This window comes from Rhinopithecus bieti, unplaced genomic scaffold (genome assembly GCF_001698545.2).
Source record: "Rhinopithecus bieti isolate Rb0 unplaced genomic scaffold, ASM169854v2 scaffold_17882, whole genome shotgun sequence".
Taxonomy (NCBI): Eukaryota; Metazoa; Chordata; class Mammalia; order Primates; family Cercopithecidae; genus Rhinopithecus; species Rhinopithecus bieti.
This window is the reverse complement of record NW_016809462.1, coordinates 724,983-752,011: the sequence shown is the minus strand read 5'-3', so window position 1 is coordinate 752,011 and position 27,029 is coordinate 724,983. Positions and strand designations below refer to the sequence as shown.

At 44.0% G+C, this 27,029-nt stretch overlaps 1 protein-coding gene across 1 annotated transcript in view; it reads right to left on the bottom strand.

Annotated features, from left to right (window-relative positions):
- The window catches only part of MTMR12 (myotubularin related protein 12), an 86,775-nt gene that overhangs the window by 28,856 nt on the left and 30,890 nt on the right, over positions 1-27,029 (bottom strand). Inside the window, exons 2-7 of the mRNA XM_017889464.1 lie at positions 22,109-22,169; positions 19,426-19,568; positions 17,604-17,676; positions 16,584-16,714; positions 14,176-14,269; positions 8,250-8,379 (exon numbers count right to left, since the gene is read on the bottom strand). Of these exons, the coding sequence (XP_017744953.1) occupies positions 8,250-8,379; positions 14,176-14,269; positions 16,584-16,714; positions 17,604-17,676; positions 19,426-19,568; positions 22,109-22,169 (632 nt within the window). The remainder of the gene's footprint in view (positions 1-8,249; positions 8,380-14,175; positions 14,270-16,583; positions 16,715-17,603; positions 17,677-19,425; positions 19,569-22,108; positions 22,170-27,029) is intronic.

The window sequence follows — 27,029 nt, the reverse complement described above, 5'->3', positions numbered from 1 at the left end:
AAAAAAAAAAAAAAAAAAAAAAGAATCTGTAAGCATCTTTCCCCCAAAGAGCTTGAAATAAAGACTCACAAGAAGTAAGGTGCTTATGGTGTTAAGTTACAATGGAAAATAATCAATGGCATTTGTATGCATGCTGCATGTGTGATGTAGATCAGTTCATAGGAGATGGAGCAACAAATAAATATCACCATGGGGCTGTGATCATCAAAACCCAAGCTGTGGAAAACTATCAGTCAAGTTTCTTCAACACATTGCAAGAAAAATATGATGGCTTGAAAATCTACAGATGAGGCCGGGCGCGGTGGCTCAAGCCTGTAATCCCAGCACTTTGGGAGGCCGAGACGGGCGGATCACGAGGTCCGCAGATCGAGACCATCCTGGCTAACATGGTGAAACCCCGTCTCTACTAACAAATACAAAAAACTAGCCGGGCGAGGTGGCGGCGCCTGTAGTCCCAGCTACTTGGGAGGCTGAGGCAGGAGAATGGCTTAAACCCGGGAGGCGGAACTTGCAGTGAGCTGAGATCCGGCCACTGCACTCTAGCCTGGGCGACAGAGCGAGACTCCGTCTCAAAAAAAAAAAAAAAAAAAAAAAAAAAAGAAAATCTACAGATGAAGCAATTTAACAAACCTACCAATCTCAATGAATCTTGATTAATTTTAAAAAAGATTAAAAAGATGACAGAGAAACGGTTTAAAACTCTGTAAGACACGGCCAAATGCGGTGGCTCACAACTGTAATCTAGCACTTTGGGAGGCCGAGGCAGGCAGATCACGAGGTCAGGAGATTGAGACCATCCTGGCTAACATGGTGAAACTCTCTCTCTACTAAAAATACAAAAAATTAGCTGGGGGTGGCCGCAGGCGCCTGTAGACCCAGCTACTCCGGAGGCTGAGGCACGAAAATGGTGTGAACCTGGGAGGTGTGGCTTACAGTGAGCTGAGATCGTGCCACTGCACTCCAGTCTGGGCAACAGAGCAAGACTCTGTCTCAAAAAAAAAAAACTTGTAAGACACTGGGGAAAATCTGAACAGTAACTGGATATTAAAAAATTAATGGGACATTTGAAAGGTGTGATAATGGTCTTATGGTTATATTTATAAAGAGTCCTTAATTCTTAGAAATATATACTGAAATATTTGTGAATGCAATGCCACAAACTTTGGAATTTATTTCAAAATAATCCTGGCTGGGCATGGTGGCTCACGCCTATAATCCCAACAGTTTGGGGGCCAAGGTGGGAGGGCTGCTTGAGGCCAGGAGCTTGAGACGAGCCTTGGCAACATAGTGAGACCCCATCTCCACACACACACAAAAAAATTAGCTGGACATGGTGGCACATACCTGTAGTCTCAGCTACTTGGGAGGATCACTTGAGCCTCCAGGAATTCAAGGCTGCAATGAGCCATCACTGTGCCACTGCACTTAAGCCTGGGTGACCCTGTCTTTAAAAAATTAAAACAAGATAATCCAAGAGAAGGTGAAGGAGGTGGGAGTATAGAGAAAACAAAATTGGCCATCAGTTGATAACGGTTGAGTCTGGGTACTTTAGAGTAAATGGGAATTCATCATATCTTCTTTCCTTTTATACTGCTTGAAATTTTGCATTTAAAAAAACATGGGCTGGGCGTGGTGGCTCACGCCTGTAATCACAGCACTTTGGGAGGCTGAGGTGGGTGGATCACGAGGTGAGGAGTTTGTGACCAGACTGGCCAAGATGGTGAAACCTCGTTTCTACTAAAAATACAAAAATTAGCCGGGCATGGTGGTGGGCGCCTGTAATCCCAGCTATTTGAGAGGCTGAGGCAGAAGAATCGCTTGAACCCAGGAGATGGAGGTTGCAGTGAGCCAAGATTGTGCCACTGCACTCTAGCCTGGGCAACAGAGCAAAACTCTGTCTCAAAAAAAAAAAAAAAAAACCTTGGGCTGGGCATGCATGGTAGCTCACATTGTAATCCCAGAATGTGGATCACCTGAGCTGAGGAGTTCAAGACCAGCCTAGGCAACACGGCAAAACCCCCTTACTACTAAAAATATAAAATACAAATATAAATAAAATATAGATATAAATTTTTTATAGTCATATAAAATACAAAAAATTGAGCCGGGCATAGTGGCGGGCACCTATGGTCCCAGCTACTAAGGAGACTGAGGCGGGAGAATCACTTGAGCCCAGGGGGCAGAGGTTATAGTGAGCAGAGATTATGCCACTACACTCTAGCCTGGGTGACACAGCGAGACCTTGTCTCAAAAAAAAAATCCAAAACCAAGAAATCTTAAAAGTAATTTAATGAAGAAAAAGGTTCCAATAAGATTGTGATGGAAAACCAGGTTTGGTCACTAAGACACTTCAAACCATCAAAACTGTGAAGAATGTTTGCCTTCTGAAGTTCTGAAGTACTCCTGAAATATTTATTGTAAGTCTGCCTGAATGGGTGACTGGTAAGGCATCCCTTTTTCAGGTGTAGTCACTGAAGTAAAAACCTCTCCATAGATCAACTGCTCTTAAAACACAGACTGCTCATTCAAATCAAGTGGGAAGATTAAAAGATTACCAATGCCCAAGCTCCATCCAAGAACTATTTTTGTTTTGTTTTGTTTTGTTGTTGTTTTGTTTTGTTTGAGACGGAGTCTCGCTCTGTCACCCAGGCTGGAGTGCAGTGGACAGATCTCAGCTCACTGCAAGCTCCGCCTCCCGGGTTCACGCCATTCTCCTGCCTCAGCCTCCCAAGTAGCTGGGACTACAGGCGCCTGCCACCTCGCCCGGCTAGTTTTTTGGATTTTAGTAGAGACGGGGTTTCACCGTGTTAGCCAGGATGGTCTCGATCTGCTGACCTCGTGATCCGCCCGTCTCAGCCTCCCAAAGTGCTGGGATTACAGGCTTGAGCCACCGCGCCCGGCCATCCAAGAACTATTAAATCAGAAGCTTAATAGCTGTCCAGGTAAGCAGTTGGGATGAACACTGTTGTTCCAGAAGATCCTGCTACTCATAGTTTCAGTAGCATGACCTGGAAGCTGATGAGGACTGCAGACGCTCCAGCCTCCCTGAACCCACTGAGTCAGATTTTGAATATTAGACAGGAGCCTCCAGTGATTAGATACACATTAAACGGAGATGCACTGCTCTAGATGGTAACTTACAAACAGGCCACTGTTTCTCAACCTTTTCAGGACAGTCACCTGTGCAGTTGTTCAAACCAGATCCTGAGCTCCTTCCTCAGTGGCTCATGCTACAAAGCTGGACTGGGGCCCCATGGTTTAAAAAAAATTTCCATGTCTTCCCCAACTAGTGAGGTTGAATATTTTAAACTATTAGTTCACTGGTTGGTTTTCTTACAGATAGTCTTTCACCAAAACAAACAAACAAACAAAAAAAAATGTATTGGCAAATATCCCATCCATCACCCAGCAGAGAAGGCTGTACAGAAACGAAGAATCCTGTAGTCAGTGAGGGGTGTGGAAGGTGTCCTCTCCTGACTACTTAATTCCAGGTGGATTCCACGGAGTCCCCACTGTGAGATTCCCATTGGATAAAGCAATTAATCCTCCCTCCTTGGAAAGCAGTCATTTCAGTCACTAAGATGAGTTTAGAACACAAAGTAAACAGTCCCTGCAAATACAAGATGACTTTACTCATGGAAAGTTGTGTATCTACTCAGGCACAACCTCCCAGAACAGCAATGTCTTCCTGTGCCTGCAACACTTCCTAGGTCCCTCTGTGTGGTACACACTCCACAAGGCCACATACCATCCTATGCGTTTACAGGGAAGTGGGATGAGAGAAAGGTTAGGAGAAGAATGAGAAAGAGAAGACACCTGTAGCACCGAACTAGCCAGCTCTGACCTTGTGGGAAAGTGAAGTAGATAGTTCCTTGTTCTTACCCAAACTGACTGCAGGTCCCCCTTTAAACACAAAGAGGGCTTTCCCTTCTTTCTCCTATTTATTGAGCTCCTCTTAGAAGCCAACCACCGTGCTGGGTACTGAGGATATAACAATGCACAAAAACAGCATCCTTTAACTTCACAGAGCTGTAGGCTGCAGAAACTCACATTAACCAAATGATACAAAATAACAACAAACTTGCCATTGCAGGGAGTGCTGTGAAGAGGGGCAGACAGAGCAATGAAAACTCAGAAGGACATCTGACTTAGTCTTGGGAAAGCTCGCAACGAAAGTGGTACCTGGGGCTGGGCACAGTGGCTCAAGCCTGTAATCCCAGCACTTTGGGAGGCTGAGGCGGGCAGATCACTTGAGGTCAGGAGTTCAAGACCAGCCTGGCCAACATGGTGAAACCCCATCTCTACTAAAAATACAAAAATTAACTGGGCATGGTGGCACACGCCTCTAATCCCAGATACTCGGGAGGCTGAGGCAGGAGAATCGCTTGAACCTGGGAGGCAGAGGTTGCAGTGAGCTGAGATCATACCACTGTACTCCAGCCTGAGTGACAGAGTGAGACTCAGTCTTAAAAAAAAAAAAAGCGGTAGCTGGGGTAAGATCCAACTGAAGTGGAGTTAATTATACTTGTGCAGCTAGAAGCAAAAAAAGGACTTCCAGACAGGAGCCTGCGGGCAAGACCTGTGGCAGGGAGGTCAGTATGGCCAGAGGGGTGGGACACAAAGCTGCAGTCAAACCATGAGGGGCCTTTAGAGTGCTTGTTGAGGGCTCTGTTCTATACCAAAAACAGCAGGAAGCCACTGAAGCTGGGGACAAGTGCCATGAGAGGCGTGTGGAGTAGCCTGCTTGGCATGCGACATGGAGAATGGATGCTGGGGCACCAGAGGATGGGGGACACCATGGAGCAGAGACTACAGTGGTCCAAGGGGGAAACAAACCACAGAGCTTTTCCTGTATATTTCTAACATGCTAACACCTATGCAAATGCCAACTAATTAGTATGTGGCAGGATTTTTTTTAAAAAACAATTCTGGGAACTTATGTTAGTATCAACATCTAATTACAAACTATTATCTCCTAGGAGCAGGGGTTTCTAACTTCTTTCTGAGCAAGAGCTAGCTCTATCCTTTCAAGCTTTAAAACCGGGAAAGAGAAAAGAACAGGGTGTGGCTGATAATGAGGTCCTTGGTGGGGGTCAGGACCCTGGCAGGCCCTTCCCCACTGTCACCACAGCTCACACTGTGAAGGGACTGCAGGGCTGCGGCGAGGGGTCCAGTGGCAGCAACCTTGTAAATATGGAGAATGATCAAAATCAAAACTGATTACTGAAGAGGCCTATCAGAACCATGATACAAAGAGCTCCACAAAAATACAAAGTTGTATGAATCTGTTAATAGGGTGTTAGGGAGTATGTTCCAAAATGATAATATTCAAGCTTCTGAAAACAGATTATACAGTCATGCTTTAAAAATGTAGGTCAGCCAGGCACGGTGGCTCACACGTGTAATCCCAGCACTTTGGGAGGCCGAGGCAGGCAGATCAGTTGAGGTCAGGAGTTCAAGACCAGCCTGGCCAGCATGGTGAAACCCTGTCTCTACTAAAAATACAAAAATTAACAGGGCATGGTGGCAAGTGCCTGTAATCCCAGCTACTCAAGAGGCTGAGGCAGGAGAATCACCTGAACCCAGGAGGCAGAGGTTGCGGTGAGCCGAGATCGTGCCACTGCACTTCAGCCTGGGTGACAGAGCGAGACTCTAGTCTTTAAAAAAAAAAAAAAAGTAGGTCAGATTATATCTGCCTCTGCTCAGCCTCCCTCTCACTGTCCTCACAACAATGTCTCTGGACCCATCATCTCCCACTCCTCTCCTTTGCTTGCTCCTCTTCCACCCCTGGGCGCCTTGCTGTTCCTCACACAGGCCTTTGCCCTTATTCCTCCCTTCACTTGGAATGCTCCTCCCTCGGGTGTCCTCTGACTCAACCTTTCACTTCTTTCACTTTCCTATGCTCACAAGCTACCACGCAAAACCTTACTCCCACCATGCAAAACCTTCCCGACTGACCCTCCCATCATCACCTCCAGCACTCCCTAACCAAGTGCTGGATCTATTTTTCTCCACAGCACTTATCTTTTAACATGTTATAATTACTTCTTTATTCTACCATCATCTTCCTCCCTCCAGAATGATAGCTCCAGGAGGGCAGAGGTTTTCAGATGCCCTGTTGATCGCTGCCATCTCTAATAGCTAGGACACTGCCAAGCACGTGGTAGGCACTCAAAAATTTTTGTTGAATGAATAAAAGAAGTGCTCAATAAAAGGGAAGAAAAAGGCCGGGTGCAATGGCTCACGCCTGTAATCCTGGCACTTTGGGAGGCCGAGGAGGGTGGATCACGAGGTCAGGAGATCGAGACCATCCTGGCTAATAGGGTGAAAACCTGTCTCTACCAAAAATACAAAAAATTAGCCAGGTGTGGTGGCAGGCGCCTGTAGTCCCAGCTACTCAGAAGGCTGAGGCAGGAGAATGGCGTGAACCCGGGAAACAGAGCTTGCAGTGGGCTGAGATTGCGCCACTGCACCCCAGCCTGGGCAACAGAGCAAGACTCCATCTCCGAAAAACAAACAAACAAACAAACAAAAAAAGGCAGGGCACGGTGGCTCACGCCTGTCATCTCGACACTTTGGGAGGCCGAGGTGGGTGGATCACAAGATCAGGAGATCGAGACCACGGTGAAACCCCGTCTCTACTAAAAATACAAAAAAGTAGCCGGGCGTGGTGGCGGGCGCCTGTAGTCCCAGTTACTCAGGAGGCTGAGGCAGGAGAATGGCGTGAACCCGGGTGGCAGAGCTTGCAGGGAGCCGAGATCGCACCACTGCATTCCAGCCTGGGTGACAGAACGAGACTCCATCTCAAAAAAAAAACAGGGAAGAAAATATACAATATAAATTCAGACATGCTTTTTTAAAGTTTTACACTTAGAGATACAATAATGGCAACAACAATAAAAAGATACAAATATACAAATTCATTTTTGAGTATTTAAGAGACACTTTAAGATTTTCTTTAAAAACCTAGAATGGCTGGGCATAGTAGCTCATGCCTGTAATCCCAGCACTTTGGGAGCCTGAGGTGGGAGGATGGTTTGAGTCCAGGAGTTTGAGACCAGCCTGGACAACATATCGAGATCCCAGTCTCTGCAAAAAATACAAAAATTAGCCCGGGTTTAGTAGTGCACACCTGTAGTCCCAGATACTCAGGGGGCTGAAGTGCAAGGATCATTTGATACCAGGAGGTAGAGGCTGCAGTGAGCTGTGATCACGCCACTGTACTCCAGCCTGGGGGACAGAGAGAGACCCTGTCTTAAAATGAATAAATAAATAAGTACGTAATAAAAAGCTAGTACTGATGTGGAGAAATAAACTCTCATACACTGTTGGTAGGAATGTAAAATGGCACCATCTCTGTGAAAAAGTCTGTAAGTTCCTCAAAAGGGTAAACACAAATTTCCACACGATCAAGAAAAATAAAAACATACATCTACACAAAAATTTGTAATTGAATGTTCATATTAATATCATTCATGGCCAGGCACGATGGCTCATGCCTGTAAGTCTAGAAGTTTGGGAGGCCGAGGTAAGAGGATTGCTTGAGCCCAGGAGTTCAAAACCAGCCTGGGGAACCTGGTGAAACCCCATCTCTACAATAAATAGAAAAATTAGACAGGCATGGTGGTGCACGCCTATGGTCCCAGCTACTCAGGAGGCTGAGGTGGGAGAATCACTTGAGCGGAGGCAGAGGTTCCAGCGAGCTGAAATGGCACCACAGCACTCCAGCATGATGCAGCATGGGTGTCAGAGCGAGACCCTGTCTTAAACAAAAACAAAAAACCAAAAAACGTTATTCAAAGAGGCAAAAAGTGAAAATAACCCAATTGTCCATCAACAAATAGACGGATAAATTAAATATATCCACAGTATGGAATATTAGGAATAAAAAAAGAATGAAATTCTGATACAAGCTGCAAAATAAACAAACTTCGAAAACATGCTAAGTAAAAGAAGCAAGTCATAAAAGATCACATATGATATGATTCCATTTATATGAAATGTTCACAATAGACAAGTCTATAGTGACAGAAAGTAGATTAGTGGTTGTCTAGGGTTGGGGAGGTACAGAGAGGCATTCAGGGAAAATGGGGAGTGACAGTCAGTGGGTATGGAGTTCCTTTTTGGGATGATGAAAATGTTCTAAACTGACTGTGGTAATGACTGCACAACTCTGTGAATATACTAAAAAACACTGAACACTTTCAATGGGTGAATTGTACAGCATGTGCCCAGCATGGAAAGCTTACCTCTCACAGACTTTATAGCCTTCGTTGACACTCACTGCTTTGTACTTCATGTTGCCTTTGGTCCGTTCCAGTTCCCAACACCAGTCCTTAAGTGTGTCAAACATTACGGTATGGTTCTTGGGATCAGTGACTAAGAGAACAAAATGTAAAAGACAATAAAATCCTTCCATGAAGCACTGGTATTTTCATTATGTGACAGTCCCTCCTTAGGTTTTGGTTTCCTCCACTAAGCCCATTTTTATCTGAGCAGAATAAATTGATTGCTTAATCCCAACCTTGTTCCATTTTTTGTCATTAATCCAAAATTATGACTGAGTCTCTGTCTTTTTCTTTTTTTTTTTGAGATGGAGTCTTGCTCTATTGCCCCTGCCGGAGTGCAGTGGCCAGTGGTGCCATCTTGGCTCACTGCAACCTCCTCCTCCTGGGTTAAAGTGATTCTCCTGCCTCAGCCTCCTGAGCAGCTGGGACTACAGGAACGTACCACCACATATGGCTAATTTTTGTATTTTTAGTAGAGATGGGTTTCACCATGTTGGCCAGGTTGGTCTCAAACTCCTGACCTCAAGTGATCCACCTGCCTCAGCCTCCCCAAGTGCTGGGATTACAGGAGTGAGCCATCACACCTGGCCAGCTCAGTCTTTTTACATTGTAGGAACTGAGTTCCACTCCTTGGAAAAGTAATTTATAGCTCCATTTCTAGTCATCTGATCATGAGTTAATTTATATAACACAAGAAGATCATGTGAAGCACTAAAATATAGGCTTGGCACAAATGCTAAAGTGACAAAATATTTTTAGCCCTGCCAATGTGTGCATAAGACGGCCAACTAATTTGAATAGTATCTCAGGCTCTTCAATGTAAATCCTCCTTCAGTTTGAAGATGCACTGCTTGTAAGAGGATTTGTCTAGTGTGACAACTGGTTCCTGAAGGTCATAAACAGATGATAGCCATGGTGAGGATCACGGCCTGCTAGCCAAGGGCTGAATCATGGTTTTGGGCACGTACTTCTATCCCCAACCCAGCCCTGCCACTACCTACTAGGACAAAATGCCCTGGAGCACTGCTCTTGCAGACTTGCAGATTGTCCTTGGTCTTCTCCCAAGCCACAGCACTGCTTGCCGGGTATTTACACATGTACAATAGTCTTGAGTATATACACAACTTCTATCACAAACAGTTCAAGTCTTTGCACATCTAAAAAACCAAGCCTTCTGGGAAAAACAAAGGGTTTACAAAAATTACCCCAGCTCCTTTTAATAAAACCAGATCATAGTAAAAATAAGAATAATGATGATGATGATAATAGTTAGTGCTTATATAGCACTTACTAGGTACTAGGTACTGTTCTGAACATAACACCATTTTTTTTTTTTTTTTGAGACGGAGTCTCGCTCTTTTGCCCAGGCTGGAGTACAATGGCGTGATCTCGGCTCACTGCAACCTCTGCCTCCCCGGTTCAAGTGATTCTCCTGCCTCAGCCCCCTGAGTAGCTGGTATTACAGGCACCGACCAACAGGCCTGGCTAATTTTTGTATTTTTAATAGAGGCGGGGTTTCACCATTTTGGTAGGGCTGGTCTTGAACTCCTGACCTCATGATCCATCCACCTGGCCCTCCCAAAGTGCTGGGATTACAGGCGTGCGCCACTGTGCCCAGCCTATATTACATTTTATTAACTCAATCCTCACAACCCTATAGAATAGATAATACCACAGGTATGATCATTTCCTCTATTTTACAGATAAGGCACAGAAAGGTCAAGTAAGTTGCCTATGTCACAAAGCTAGGTAGTAATGGAACCGGGATTCAAACCCAGGAAACTATAAAAGAAATTTCTGTAAAGTTCTAATCCTGCCCCTCCAAATCCCACCAGAAAAAAAAAAAAAAAAAATCCCCATGGATATAAAGTAGTAACCACATTCCCATTTACCACAGTAGGCCATCTTCTAGGCAATACAGGCAAGTCCTTCCCTAAAATGCCATGTCATAAGCATTCAGGACCTTCCAACCAAAACACATTTGTGAATTATGAAGCCAGGGAATAATTAAAGGCATCAAATTGCAAAGCACCCACGTCTACAAACCCGTATTCAATGAAAAACCTATTTGGTCAATTAGCATCTATGAGTTATAACCTTTACTTCTCAAAAAAAATGAGGGCTGGAAGGAAGTAGAAGAAGAGTGGAATTAAATCAGAATGAAAGATGCTATTAATACATATCCTGGGCCTCTGGCGCAAAAAGCCACCAGAAGGTAATGAAACTGCCAAGGTTGATCAAGGTAAGGGTTTTGGCATGCTGATCCACATACGTTGGCAGGCTGAGAAAGTGTCCTATGCTGGGTACAGAACAAAAATCAGGATACAAGGAAAATCAGAATTCCTGAAAGTAGAATACGATTTTGCAAATGTGCACTCAATAAATGTTTATATAAATTATAGTAATCAATAAGTCATCTTTGTATATGTCATACTGCCACAAATTCTAAGTCAGCGCCCAGTTAATCAGCACTTGTATACACAGCTACAGTAAAAATCTGTCATTCACAAAGATAAACTTAATGAATTAAGGGACAAATTTTATGTTCAACCTAAAACTACTGGGAAGTGTATTTTATGTCAGTGTAATTCTCTGAGCATAATCCGTCCTCAATAATATGCAGTTTTACTCTCAATTAACTTCCAATTAATGACTGCACCTTATGTGCCATCCATTAACAATTTATAGTTCTCACAAGACTTAATGCTGCTATTTTTAAAATAAAGCATTTTAAAATATTTTCTTATTTTAACAGAGTTAAGTGTCATCAACAGGATCACACAGCCAGAAAGCAGCAAGGCCAGGATTTGAACACAGGTCAAATGGACACCAAAACCTATCTATACCTTTGCTATGAAATCACCATAGTTCCCAAAATGCAGCATGCTCTCTGAGATAGCTACATCTCTGTACACGCCAATCCCTCTGCCCAAAATACTCCTTTAAGCCTACCAGATGCTCCACTATCTACTAAGGCCCAGGCTTCTCCCCCGATAGTCCACCCACCCCCAGAGGGTGGGTGCCTCCACAGAGGACACATCACTCAGCTTCCTCTCCTGTATGACTTTACGCTTCTTTTTTTTTTTTCTTGACTTTACACTTCTTGAGGGCAGGGATTTAGTCCCGTTTATCTCCATATACCCACAGAGCTTGGCTAACAGCAAGCAGTCAATACATATTTACTAAAAGAACGGATAGTGACAAAGCAACTCTGCCTTCCAGAAAGCCTTATGACAAAGCCTAGTGTGCTTTTAAAAGAAACTGCTAGGCTGGGCACGGTGGCTCATGCCTGTAATCCCAGCACTTTGGGAGGCCAAGGCAGGCAGATCACTTGAGGTCAGGAGTTTGAAACCAGCCTGGCCAACATAGTGAAACCCTGTCTCTACCAAAAATACAAAAATTAGCCAGGCGCAGTGGCATGTGCCTATAATCCTAGCTACTCGGGAGGCTGAGGCAGGAGAATCACTTGAACCTGCGAGGTAGAGGTTGCAGTGAGATGAGATCCCATCACTGCACTCCAGCCTGGGTGACAGTGTGAGACTTGTCTCAAAAAAAAAAAAAACAAACCCAACAACAAAAAACACACTGCCACTTCGCTGACAAAAAGTACATAGGACTCAGGATCACTCAACATCAACTTCATGTTAAGAGTAATGGAAGGAGCTGGGCGAAGTGGCTCACACCTGTAATCCCAGCACTTTGGGGGGCCAAGGCGGGAGGATTACAAAGTCAGGAGTTCGAGACCAGCCTGGCCAACATGATGAAACCCCATCTCTACTAAAAATACAAAAAAATTAGCTGGGTGTGGTGTCACACACCTGTAATCCCAGCTACTCAGGAGGCTGAGGCAGGAGAATTGCTTGAACCTGGGAGGCAGAGGTTGTAGTGAGCCAAGATCATGCCAGCACACTCCAGCCTGGGCGACAGAGCAAGACCCTGTCTCAGAGAAAAAAAAAGGAGTAATGAACGGGTCCTTGAACCTGTAATCCCATCACTTTGGGAGGCCGAGGCGGGTGGATCACCTGAGGTAAGGAGTTCAAGACCATCCTGGCCAACAAGGTGAAACCCTGTCTCTACTAAAAATACAGAAATTAGCCGGGCGTGGTGGTGTGCTCTTGTAATCCCAGCTCCTTGGGAGGCTGATGTGGGAGAACTGCTTGAACCCATAAGGCAGAGGTTGCAGTGAGCCAAGATCATGCCACTGTACTCCAGCCTGGGCGACAGTGGGAGACTCCATCTCAGAAAAAAAAAAAAAAGAATAATGGACAGAACAAGTGAACAGACTAAGGCGAAAGAACAAGAAGAAAACAGACATCTGTGAAAACACATCCAATGCCAGGCATTGTTAATGGCTAATTCAGATGACCAGAGTTTTGTTCTTAAAAGATTGCTCTGTTTTTCACCAAACTGAATGAAAAACACTGGGAACTTTAAGTTTTGTCTTACTAAATTAGTTGCTGGATGTGCTTTTCTTATGTATAACTGTCCCATTTTCCCTAAAATATTTGCTATAAAGTATGCTCTGGTTGTTTAAAAACTTCCTAGAATGCGGGCCGGGCGCGGTGGCTCAAGCCTGTAATCCCAGCACTTTGGGAGGCCGAGACGGGCGGATCACAAGGTCAGGAGATCGAGACCATCCTGGCGAACACAGTGAAACCCCGTCTCTACTAAAAAATACAAAAAACTAGCCGGGCGAGGTGGCGGACGCCTGTAGTCCCAGCTACTCGGAAGGCTGAGGCAGGAGAATGGCGTAAACCCGGGAGGCGGAGCTTGCAGTGAGCCGAGGTCCGGCCACTGCAGGAGAATGGCGTAAACCCGGGAGGCAGAGCTTGCAGTGAGCCGAGGTCCGGCCACTGCACTCAAGCCTGGGCGACAGAGCGAGACTCCGTCTCAAAAAAAACAAAAAAAAACAAAACAAAACTTCCTAGAATGCAAGAAATTCTCTATAGTCTCATGAAATAAAATCAAGTATATTTAAATAGAAAAAAGAACCCAGGGACAAACATGGTTATTTTAAACGTTTCTCAATTTTGTTTCCCTATAGTCTCATATTCCTAGTTATAATATATTGATCTTATTTTTCTTTTTTTTTTTGAGACAGAGTCTCGTTCTATTGCCAGGCTGGAGTGCAGCGGTACAATCTTGGCACACTGCAACCTCCATCTCCCAGGTTCAAGCGATTCTCCTGCCTCAGTCTCTCAAGTAGCTGGGATTACAAGTGCACGCCACCATGCCCAGTTGATTTTTGTATTTTTAGTAGAGACAGGGTTTCATCATGTTGGCCAGGATGGTCTTCATCTCCTGACCTCATGATCCACCCACCTCAGTTTCCCAAAGGGCTGGGATTACAGGCGTGAGCCACTGTACCCAGACCTTGATCTAATCTTTCATAAGATGCAACCAATCAAACAATCCCTTGCAAAAAGCAAGCAGACAAACCTAAAAGAAGGTAAACCTTTGTTTTGAGGTTTGAGGTCAGGAGTTTGGAACCAGCCCAGCCAACATGGAGACACCCCATCTCTACTAAAAATATAAAAATTAGTCAGTCATGGTGGTGGGCGTCTGTAATCCCAGTTATTCAGGAGGCTGAGGCATAAGAACTGCTTGAACCCGGGAGATGGAGATTGCAGTGGGCTGAAATCACGCCATTGCACTCCAGCCTAGGCTACAAAGCAAGACTCCATCTTTAAAAGAAAAAAAAAGAAAAAGAAAATCACAGGAAAGAAAATGTAGATATCTGAATAAATCACTCAAGCAAGGGGTGACCAACTGGTAGAGGAGACAGGAAAAAACAAAACAACCCATAGATGGGTTTTCCCCCACTGGCTTCAGGTGGGAATTAGAAGGCTTCTGCTTACCCTCAAATTAGAACCCAGAAGATATTTACCTGTATTGTTTTGTGCAGCAGTCGCATAGGAAAACAGAAACAATCGTTTAAGCAGTTTAGGAGCCTGGGTATGATGAATTATGCCACTGACAATCTAAAAAAAAAATCGAACAATGGATATAGTTATGCTTTTGACAGATAAACACTAAGAGACAAGAGTCAAGGTGTCTAGGTTCTCAGTCATGCCAAAGGGGTTCCAATGGACCACACATTAACTCTCATTTGAACTCTGTATCTATGACGTTAGTTTTTGGAATAATGCCAAATCAACAGGACGCTACCATTTTGTCAGGTTTTCTTTCTTTTTAAAAAATTTTTATTATTTATTTTTTTCATTTTTCTGAGACAGAGTCTCACTCTGATGCCCAGGCTGGAGTGCAGTGGCACAATCTTGGCTCACTGCAACCTACGCCTCCTGGGTTCAAGCGATTCTCCTGCCTCAGCCTCCAGAGTAGCTGGGATTACAGGTCTGCATCATCATGCCCAACTAATCTTTGTATTTTTAGTAGAGACGGGGTTGTATTTTTAGAGATGGGGTTTCGCCATGTTGGCCAGGCTGGTCTCGAACTCCTGACCTCAAGTGATCTACCTGCCTCAGCCTCCCAAAGTGCTGGAATTACAGGCATGAACCACCATGCCTGGCCTATTATTATTATTATTATATTTTTTTTTGAGACAGAGTTTCACTCTTGTTGCTCATTGCAACCTCCGCCTCCTGGGTTCAAGTGATTCTCCTGCCTCAGCCTCCAGAGTAGCTGGGATTACAGGTCTGCATCATCATGCCCAACTAATCTTTGTATTTTTAGTAGAGACGGGGTTTCACCATGTTGGCCAGGCTGGTCTCAAACTCCTGACCTCAACTGATCTACCTGCCTCAGCCTACCAAAGTGCTGGAATTACAGGCGTGAACCACCCTGCCTGGCCTATTACTGTTGTTATTATTTTTGAGACAGAGTTTCACTCTTGTTGCTTATTGCAACCTCCGCCTCCTGGGTTCAAGCGATTCTTCTACCTCAGCCTCTTGAGTAGCTGCAAATACAGGCATGTGCTACCATGCCGGCTAGTTTTTTGTATTTTTAGTAGAGACAGGGTTTCGCCATGTTGGTCAGGCTGGTCTCGAACACCCGACCTCAGGTGATCCACCCACCTTGGCATCCCAAAGTGCTGGGATTGCAAGCATTGGCCACCGTGGCCCAGCCCAGTTTGTCAGGTTTTCTAAGAACTCTTAATTTCTAGGGAAAATTTTAAAACATAGTCTAATTTCTCAAAAACAAAGTGCTAAAAAAGGTAAGTGCCACATTAAGTCAGATACTCCAAAACTCTGACATGTCAACTGATATCGGATGATAACCAAGACACAGCTGTTCTGATCCATTGTTGAGGACTTTAGGACCTTCTTATGGAAGATAAGGGAAAGAAATCAATCTATCACACTTTCTGTTTGTCTACCACGTGAAACTAAAGTATATTTGGAAAAGTGACTAAAACCATTGTTCAAACTGAAGTTTCTGTCTTCTCAGGAAATGTTCTGTATCTATACTATTCTTTTCTTGCTCAGAATAGATACCAGTCATGTTTATTATTCTAACTGAACTACCACACTCTCTTAAAGAAAATTAAGGAGTTACCACTAAGTGTGCAAACTCACTGTAGCCAAGACAATATACATGAACAGGCCTCCTGCTAGGTTTCCCCTGATGTATTTATACCATCAGAGGGAAAAGTCTGAGATCAATATCTTAATAAGAGAAATCTTGGATACCACTGCACTTCAGCCTGGGTGATAGAGTGAGACTCAGTCTCAAAAAAAAAAACAACCTTAGAAATTACAACAAATATCAAATTGATACAACTACTTTCTGAGTTCACCCAGTTGCATATCTCAACTTGCTGTGGCAACCAGGAGATTAAGTTTACTTAGTCTCCAAAAGCGTATCTGATTATTTGGCTTTGCTCATCTGACCTGTATACTTCCTCCTTTCCATGTACAACCACTACCTCCCACAGGTAAACTCATTTACTCATAGAAGTTGGAATTCTCCATCACTGCTGTCTTGTGGAAAGACTGTCATAAGTGGGAGAATAGGAATAACTTTTAGCTGTCTCATCCTTCCTTCATTTTCCCCTACCGCCTCTTGACCTGGTTTACCACCTCCCACCATTTAGTGGCTCCAGGAATAATAACATTATGAATTGAAGTATTAAAGGTAGCATGTGCCAAGATGATACACAGGCATGCTTTATCAAATTACCTTTCACATTCTAATCAAAGAATATGGGATTACAACCAATTTCAAGTTCACAGAGTGAAAGCCTCCCCTTAACCTTCATGCAACGTAAGCAAAAACTAGAGCTAGTGGGGAAAACCTGATGGGAAATAAAACCTAAAAACACATGCAACTAGTTACCCTTTTGACTTCCTCTTCCTTTGTGTACCTCAGACAAAACTGGAACACTCGAAGGTCTTTGCAGTGGATAATGAGCTTCTCAGGGTATTTCTTCAGTTGTCCAAAGAGAGTTTTCTTTTTCTCATCAAACACTGCAGATCAGCAATGAAATCAGGAAGGGAAATTATGTTACACAGCAATAAGTGAATGCTAAAGAAACGAAGTCGATGATCAATTTCTAGGGATACTTCCCAAGAATGAGAGGAAATGTGCTGCCTGCTTTTTAAGTGACTGCCAAAGGAAGCCCAACCTCTTCCAGCAGGGGCCCTTGCTCTCTGAGAGCAGTCAGGGTGCTTCAGCCCTCTGGAGTAAGCACAAGAACAAACAGACTGGCCACTGTTGGCAGAACTGAATCCAATGGCCCAAAGAAAACCCACTCTGAAAGCTGATCTTATAAAAGATGAAAGGGAAATGACTAGAGACATGCTTTCATGACAGTCAATTCCTGGGTTTACAGCTAGGACCCCTCCCTAAGACCCCCTCACTGTCCTAGAATTTTGGCCCACTCAGCACCTAGTAGTCTTGACAACATCATAAATGATCACTGAACGATTTCTGAAGATGCCCCGAATACAAAAACAGAGAAGTGGAACAGAGAGAGGCTTGGCAGGAGAGGCTTGTTTAGTCAGCAGAAAAGACATCCTAATGCAATACAACAGACCTTTTAATCACAGCAGCCTATAAAGTAAAACCTACACAGCTAACTCTGATATCAAAAAGTCTGATCAACATCTAGCATATAATGGCATCAAGTGAAGTATTAGAAAGAACAGGTTCCAAGTTCAAATCCAAGCTCCTCTAGCTAAGTGACCCTATATAAACCACTATACATCTCAATTTTAGCATCTATAAAACAGATTTAAACAAGATGATATATGTGAAAAAATTTTTTTTAATTATAAATGGTCATAAAAATATTATCATCATTATCAGCTATATTCTCAAAGGTTGCCAACACCCTAAGGGAAAACAGATACTTACCTCCATAAATCTGATCAACACAGTGGAGTGTAATGTCATTTTCTCCTACAACCTTATTCTTAAATTGAGTTTCCTAGAAGATTCAAAAGGAAACAACTGTGACTCCTCTGCACACTGTTAGACATTTATAGGCAGAGTAAATCACCATTCTCTACCTGGATATTAAGAAAAATGGGGAAATGCAGCGACATTCCTAAAAAAGGGACAATGAAGTGTGTGAGAAAAGCTCCTGAGATTCATTCTGAGACAGGGTTTAGCTCTGTCACTCAGGCTAGGCTAGAGTGCAGTGGGGCAATCTTGGCTCACTGTAATCTCCACTTCTCGGGCTCAAGTTAACTTTGCACCTCAGCCTCCTGAGTAGCTGGGACTACAGGCACACTCCACCTCTCTCAGCTAATTTTTGTGTTTTTTCAGAGACATGATTTCGGCATATTGCCCAGGCTGGTCTCGAACTCCTGAGCTCAAGCAATCCACCTGCCTCAGCTTCCCAAAGTGCTGAGATTATAGGCAAGAGCCACCACGCCTGGACCAGAACATGCCATTTCTGGGCTCCTCCTAGACAAACCCACCATGCCACACACAATCACTTTGAGAAGTGTGGGGAAGTCATGTACAGGTTAACATTTCTCCACACAAATGTGAATAGGGGATTGACAGAGCTACCTGAAGTCAGCCTCAGGAAGAACAAGAGATTCAAGTTTCTGGTGAATGCTCTTTGTACAGGACTATGAACCAAGCCCAAGGTCAGATGGAAGAGGCAGCACTGGTGCTGCTTTTTAAAAACCAAGGGTGATCTGGGACAGTCGGCACACTGGGGCCAGGACGTGCCTTGGCTGGGTTTCCACTAACATATGGTGTTTTCCTAGTGGTATGGGCAGTTCTCTCCTTACTTAATTGCTCATTCTTCATGAGTAGTAACAAATTTCACAAGGCCACTGCTACAGGTTCAGATTTAACATAAGGTGAGCCGGGTAAGGTGGCTCATGCCTGTAATCCTAGCACTTTGGGAGGCCAAAGCAGGTGGATTTCTTGAGCTCAGAACTTCGAGACCAGCACGGGCAACATGGCATAACCCTGCCTCTACCAAAAATAACAAAATTAGCCAGGCGTGATGACACACGCCTATGGTCCTAGCTACTCAGGAGACTGAAGTGGGAGGATTATTGGAGCCACGACTGCGCCACTGCACTCCAACCTGAGTGACAGAGACCCTGTCTCAAAAAAAAAATTAAAAAACACAACAAAAACAGAGTGAACCTAAATTCAAAGGCTGCATTCACCATCGGTTTCATTACTGACTCAGTTCCTAGGTTTAAGGAAGAGCTTAGTATAGAGAAAACGTGGGGAACTAGTATATTTGGAAGATGTTATTCCAGTGAGTGGTATACATTGCACTGAAACACAGAAGAAAATTAAAAATTGACAGTGTCAACACATGAGGTCAAAAGCAAGCCAGTATGATATGAGGCACAGGTGAGAAATTTCTAAACGGTCCTGCCATTGAAAGGAGATCCTGAAAGACAGAGAGTAGGCCAGTGATGAGGAGGACTCTGTCCTTTGTGTTTATTTATGTGGGGCAGTGGGGAGGGTGTGGATGGTGGGAAGTGGAGCAACTGAGTAGCTAGGGGGAAAAAAGACAACAGAGCTACAACTGTACTATTCCCCGCAAACTTCACCAGATGCAGTTCATACATGCAGGATTTCTGTCCTTTGTGTTTACGTGTGTTAGGGGGTAGAGTAATTGAGAAGCTGGGAGAAAAAGACAACAGAACCACAACTGCACTATTGCTTGCAAACTCTGCCAAATGCAGCCCATACATACATCATTATCCAATGCAGATTCATCATCACCCAAGAAGGCAATCTTGAAGTCTGTGCAGACAAGCCTCCCATAGACGCCATGCTGACAGGAATCTTCCTGGACATACTTCAGTACTGTGCTGGCTTCACAAAGCAGCTGTTCACCTGATGGAATCCAAAACAGGTCCTCCTTAAGAGTTCTCAGGGAACACACAATATGTAAACACTGAAGGCTTTCCAGCCCTTTTTACATATGGACAAACATACAATACAACACGGGGCTTCAGAACTTTACACTTTTCAGCATGGCAGGAGCTTCAAAAACATAGGAGAGAAGATGAGGCAGAGTGGAAACCACCAAGAAGTGAAATTGAAATGGCTCAGATACACCTCCATGCAGGACATTTCTGTCTTCTCACTGGGAATAATGGAAATGTCCAAATAGGTACTAATGATCTGAGCTGCACTTTCATGCAGAAATCTTAGTGTTTTCATTACTTTGACCCAAGCAGATGTTCTATAGAAGCAATACCCTAAGTGAACACAGATGGCCTTGCCCTAGTCTGCCCTAAAAAACGCAGATCCCAAGCCCATTTTCCTGTGAAAGGGGGCAGCTTCTAATACTGGAAGTGCTGAGAGAGACTGGCAGTGCCTTCCTGGCCATGGGGCTTCCAGGCAGCTTCCATAGATCCAAGAGGTGCTGCAGCCTTCCACAGCATGACCACCCTTGTTCTGGCTCCACGCTGGGAGGAAAACAGAGGTCAAAGGTTTGTGGGGAAAAAACGTGTTTCCTCTCTTTCTTAGTTAAGCGTATTTCCTTTCAATGCGTCACCTCTCCTGCTCCATCTGCAGCACCCAGCTGATATGAGAAACTGCAGTCCCTGGAGACAGAAAGTATCCCTCCTTGCAGTTAAAAAGATGAGGATTAGGGAATAGGTCAGTATTCTCTGCCACCTGGAAGCAGAGGAGCCAAAGAGAAGACTATGGGGGAAATGAAAAACTAAGTATAAATGTTTTGCAACAACAACAACAACAAAAAACCTAAAGATTTTTCTTCTCACGCAACAGACAACCATCTTCTCCTTGGAATCTCCCTCTTGATAGCTCCTTCAAGGTCTTTAAATTTCCTTTTTGGCTCAAAATTTATTTAGTCTATCTTTCCAAATGAAAACGAACAGTTTCAGACACTCAGAAGGGACATATATTATGGTGCTGTTCCCTCATCTTTCAAGGGGTTAATTACCTCAGGCTGAAACACTAAGGAAACACCGGAAGATGGCTCAGTCACTAGGTCAGCCTCTCGAGAGATCACAGTTTGAAGGAAATAATGAAGACAGGGCCTCATTAGGGTTTAAAATAGTCCCAGAAAAAGTGTCTCTGCCAAGTCCATGGGAGAAGACATGTGAGCAAGGTTTCCTGTGCTTTCAACTCCCAACGTGAAACACCTTTTAATGGTGAGGCTCTCCCCAAGACCAGGCCAGCCCCATCTCATGCTCATGTACTAGAGACCAGAAATTAGCATGCACTAGCTAATACAACATTCCTGGTGAGGCCCTCTGCAAACATAGCATGCTGTGCCATAATCAGCTGGTTTATACCAGATCACAGAGTCTAGAAGCATAAGAGTTGGGAGCTAGAAATGATCTTTGTCTAGTTTACGAAACTAGACTCAGAGAAGTTAACTCTGAACTCATCACTGCACACCTACACCTAGATGAGACTGTGAAGTAATTCAGGAGAGGGGAGAATATGCATAATGCTAAGCTAAAAATAAAATTTCCAAATCTATAACCCCAAGAAGAGACAAAACAAGAGGAGATACGGTTTAAGTAATCATTATAGAAAAAAAGTCTTTGACATTTAAAAACATCAAAAAAAGTTACAGAATTCTTTTAGCAAATAAGGTAGATCAGTCAGAAACTTGCACAGATTTATATCCCCTCAATAAACTGGAATAAAATAAAAAGCAGCAGAATAAAACCTGTATTGTTTTGGGGAAATGTACCTAAAAAAGCTTATTTTGAAAAGCTATTTTGAATTAGGAAAAGAAAGTAGAAAAAGAATTAAATACATGGATCACAGAATATCCCATATATGGAGAGGATACACCACCAAGTAGTTTCTATTCCTGAACATGGAAATGATTAAAACCTAACTTAAGCTAAAGTCACTGTCCTCTATCTCAAAAATATTCAACCAATCCAGGCTCCTTCACAATGACTGCAGGGTGAAGTGCTGGCAGCCCCAGGGCTGGTAAACCCCAGCATCCCCAGTACACATGCTCACATGCACAAGTGGGTATGGACCAACAGGTAAAGTCACCCACCAATGGTTGCCTTGGGAGGCCATGGCAGTTGAATTGTTTTCCTCAATTTCCTACAGATTGGGGATCAGCATACTAGAAGAGGCCATATTAAAATGGCCTGAAAAAGGCCTCATTAGATTGTGAAAGCAGTGAGAATATCCCAGGTTTATTTTCATCAGCTTGGGGAAAAGGAAACAAGAAAATTCTTTGCAGATGTTGTAACACTCAGATCCAGGTGTGTAGTTACTGAACTAAAAACCTTGATATGTTTGTTCAATTCATTACTGTTATATGTGGGAGGATGAAAACAAAGGAGTTTAAATATAGCAAGGCTAGGGATGATGTAATTTATCATCGGCTTTGCCTTGTATAGGAGTTACTATGCTAACATGACAGTTACCTGGCAACAAGTGAAGAGTTACTTCCTTCTCTGTTACTTCCTTTTCGTTTGTGTGAATTTCCTAAAAGAGAAGAGCAAAGGATATTTTTCTTTGTTTAAGGGTTTAAAATGAATAACATTAAGCCATGCTTTCAGAATACACACTAAAATATCACATATCCTCAGGAACTTTTCCTTTATGTTAAAAGCTACTTTTTTTTTTCTTTTCTTTTTTTTTGAGACAGAGTCTCACTCCATCGCCAGGCTAGAGTGCAGTGGCGTGATCTCAGCTCACTGCAACATCTGCCTCCCAGGTTCAAGTGATTCTCCTGTCTCAGCCTCCCGAGTAGCTGGGACTACGGGTGTGTGCCACCACGCCCAGCTAACTTTTTGTATTTTTAATAGAGACAGGGTTTCACCTTGTTGGAGAGGATGGTCTTGATCTCTTGACATTGTGATCTGCCAGCCTCGGCCTCCCAAAGTGCTGGGATTACAGATGTGAGCCACCGCGGCCAGCAAAGCACAATTTTATTTTTATTTATTTTTAGTTTTTTGAGACGCAGTCTTGCTCTGTTGTCCAGGCTGGCGTGGTGTGATCTCAGCTCACTGCAACCTCTGCCTCCTGGGTTCAAGTGATTTTCCTGCTTCAGTCTCCCAAGTAGCTGGGATTACAGGCACCTGCCACCACGCCCAGCTAATTTTTGTATCTTTAGTAGAGACCAGGCTTGCTGGGCGTGGTGGCTCATGACTGTAATCCCAGCACTCTGGAAGGCCGAGGCAGGAAGATCACCTGAGGTCAGGAGTTCCAGACCAGCCTGACCAACATGGAGAAACCCCATCTCTACTAAAAATACAAAATTAGCTGGGGTGGTGGTACATGTCTGTAATCCCAGCTACTTGGGAGGCTGAGGCAGGAGAATTGCTTGAACCCAGGAGGCGGAGGTTGCAGTGAGCCGAGATTGCACCATTGCACTCCGGCCTGGGCAACAAGAGCGAAACTCCGTCTCAAAAAAAAAAAAAAAGTAAGTTATGGCTGGGCACAGCAACTCACACCTATAATCCCAACACTTCGGGAGGCCGAGGTGGGAGGACTGCTTGAGCCCAGGAGTTTGACACGGGCTTAGGAAATACAGTGAGACTCGTCTCTACAAAACAAACAAAAAAATTAAAATATCATCCAGGCATGGCAGTACAAGCCTGAAGTCCCAGGTACCTGGGAGGCTGAGGTGAAAAGATCACTTGAGGCCAGGAGGTCAACGCTGCAGTGAGCCATGACTGCACCACTGCATTCCAGCCTGGGAAACAGAGCAAGACCCTATCTCAAAAAAAGTTACTAACCAAGGATCTGCAAGCCCCATTAAACTCACAGCCTACACTCTTCACTGCTATGTACCATTCTAACAAACATGGTCTCCAGTTTCCCATTGCAAAAGAGAAAATCAGTGTAGCATCCATTGCTTGTAAAGGAAACTCTTACTACAAAACTGATCAGAACAAGTAAGAAAAATTCTGTTAGGAGAACTGTACTTCACGTTCAAGGATCTGCCACACACAGCGGCAGTCCCCAACCTTTTTGGAGCTAGGGATTGGTTTCGCAGAAGACAGTTTTTCCACGGACCTGGGGTTGCTGGCAGGGGGGCAGGGGATGATTTTGGGATGAAACTGTTCTACCTCAGGTCATTAGACATTACTTATATTCTCATAAGGAGTGTGCAACCTAGATCCCTTTCATGTGCAGTTCACAATAGAGTTCACGCTCCCATGAGAATCTAATGCTGCCACCGATCTCACAGGAGGTAGAGCTCAGGAGGTAATGCTGCTGCCCCCTACTCCTACATTCACCTCCTGCAGTGCTGCCACAGACTAGTACCAGTCCACAGTCTGGGGGTTGCGGACATACAGCACAAAAGCACATGGATGTTAAAGTCAACTGCCACTCCTGAGGACTTGCTGAGAGGCAGCCTGGTGGTTTTTACCTCACTGGTTCTTGAAAAGCCAATTCTTTGGATTCTTACCAAGTTCACATTCAGAGTGCACATCATCTCAAATGTGTGATGATCCTGGGGCACCTTAGGAGAGGTAGAAAAGAACTGGGGTGTGGTGTGTGGGGGTACAATGAAGCTCTCATAGGTTAAAACACTTAGAAATGCTCCTATCAGCTTTAAATCAAAAACTGAAATTGTTGTTCTCAGATTAATTTTATCCAGCCAGAGGGACAAATTCTAAGAAGCAACATCTCTAAAAGTTCCAAAACAATTTATTTCCATTGCATTTGACACCAAAGTGCTAAAAGGACATAACACAGACATTTCATTTCCTAAAAATTACCCTACTTTTCTAGAATGAACACTTAATACTCATTTTTTCCAGCTAAGTCGAGAATCTGAGGGAGAAAATGAATTTGCATCTACACATTAGGTAGGTATCCATGTATATCTTAAAACAAAATTTTTTAAAGTAGAAAGTTGTATTTCTTATACAGCGTAGTACTAATAATTTAAGTTTTTGTCTTTCTGTATGTTTCTCCAATATTTTCTCTGTGCATGTGCTAAAAACAGAATACCGACCTGGGGCCACAGTCCAAACATGGCTCTGGCATCCACAGATATGACTCTGGTCAAGTCATTTAACCTAACTGAGCGTCAGTTTCACTTTCCTCCGGTATAATAAAATGGAAACAATACTACCTAGTATGAGAGCTTTAAGAGATGCATACATCACTTCAACTTCGTGACACAGGTACTGGGTAATGTAATTTGTTATAGTTGTCTAGGGTAGCAGGATCTGTGCTTCTGCTTGATTTCCTTTCATGAGTAAACAAAGAGCAGGGGAATTATTCAAGAATCTGTCGGCAGGGTCACTTTGGGAGACCGAGGTGATCACTTGAGGCCAGGAGTTTGAGAACAGCCTGGCCAACAGGGTAAAGCCACATCTCTACTGAAAATACAAAAATTGGCCAGGTGTGGTGGCGTATGTCTGTAATCCCAGCTACTCGGGTGGCTGAAGCACGAAAATAGCTTGAACTTGGGAGGTGGAGGCTGCAGTGAGCTGAGATCGCGCCACTACACTCCAGCCTGGGCAACAGAAGGAGACTCTATCATTTAAAAAAAAAAAAAAAAAAAAAAATTGTTACATGAGACCAATAACTTCTACTTTTCTCCCAATCCTGTTTCCCATATTAAACTAAATTGACTCTACTCAGGAGGTCTCGCAATTCTTTTTTCTGTGGATCAGGAATTCCCGAAATTAGCAACACTGAAGTTGGCCCTCAACCTGTAAGACTTTAACTACATTAGGAATATCTAAAGCCATGGAAAAGGAAATAGTATTTTTCTATTAATAGGATTTATCTTCTAGCAGCACACCATGATTTATGTCTGGTCATTATGCATCTTATCTTTCACAATAGAAGGCACTTTGAACCCTCTACAAGACCAAAAGAGTAGAACAATGGTTCTTAAAAAATCACATCCGGGCCGGGCGTGGTGGCTGTAATCTCAGCACTTTGGGAGGCTGAGGCAGGTGGATCACAAGGTGAGGAGTTCGAGACCGCTTGACCAACATGCTGAAACTCCATCTCTACTGAAAATATAAAAATTAGCCGGGCATGGTGGTGCACGCCTGTAATCCCAGCTACTCAGGAGGCTGAGGCAAGAGAATCACTTGAACCCAGGAGGTGGAGGTTGCAGTGAGCCAAGATCATACCACTGCACTCCAACCTGGGAGACAGAGTGAGACTCTGTCTCAAAAAAAAAAAGAGACCACATCCGAGGAAGGACTTGTTGGGTATGCACACACAAAAAAGCTTTCTCAGCTATTAATTCTGTTGACAGTAGATCAAGCTGCAAAAAGGTGGTAACAAATTGAGAATAGAAACCTATATAAGCACTGGAGCACTGGAATTTAAAGTGCCACACTGTACTCAGTCATCAAGAGTATCAGGCCAGGCGCGGTGGCTCACGCCTGTAATCCCAGCACTGTGGGAGGGCGAGGCGGGCAGATTACAAAGTCAGGAGATCAAGACCATCCTGTTCATCCTGTTGATCCCAGGAGAATGAACATAGTTGAATGAAGGAGAGGAGAGGTGGATACCAACAAGGTACAGGAGCACCTGCGTCTGGATGTGCTGAGTCCTACATGTGGATCTTGGAGTGGGTTCCCCTTGAATTCCCCTATGTGCATCCTACTCCTAACCATGCTGTATTCTGAATGTGTATAAACCCTGTCTCTACTAAAAATACAAAAAATCAGCCAGGTGTGGTGACGGGCACTTGTAGTCCGAGTTACTCTGGAGGCTGAAGCAGGAGAATGGCGTGAACCTGGGAGGCGGAGCCTGCAGTGAGCCGAGATCATGAAACTGCACTCCAGCCTGGGCGACAGAGCGAGACTCCGTCTCAAAAAAAAAACACCATCACGAGTATCTAATCCTTCTCTGGTTAATACTTCAAAAAATTTATAAATATACACTATGCAATTCTTACAGATAAATCAACTCAGGAAAAAAACAAATACCATCATCACCACTATCAACTGCTTCCCCTCGCAAACAAAAATCCATACCAGTCCCAAGAAGAGAAATAACCTAGAGGACTCCAAAAAAATCAGGGTATACAAATAAGAATCATAAAGAAATCCTCTCCTCAAAAATATATTTAATTGGCCGGGCGCGGTGGCTCAAGCCTGTAATCCCAGCACTTTGGGAGGCCGAGACGGGCGGATCACGAGGTCAGGAGATCGAGACCATCCTGGCTAATACGGTGAAACCCTGTCTCTACTTAAAAATACTAAAAACTAGCCGGGCGACGAGGCGGGCGCCTGTAGTCCCAGCTACTTGGGAGGCTGAGACAGGAGAATGGCGTAAACCCGGGAGGCGGAGCTTGCAGTGAGCTGAGATCCGGCCACTGCACTCCAGCCTGGGTGGCAGAGCAAGACTCCGTCTCAA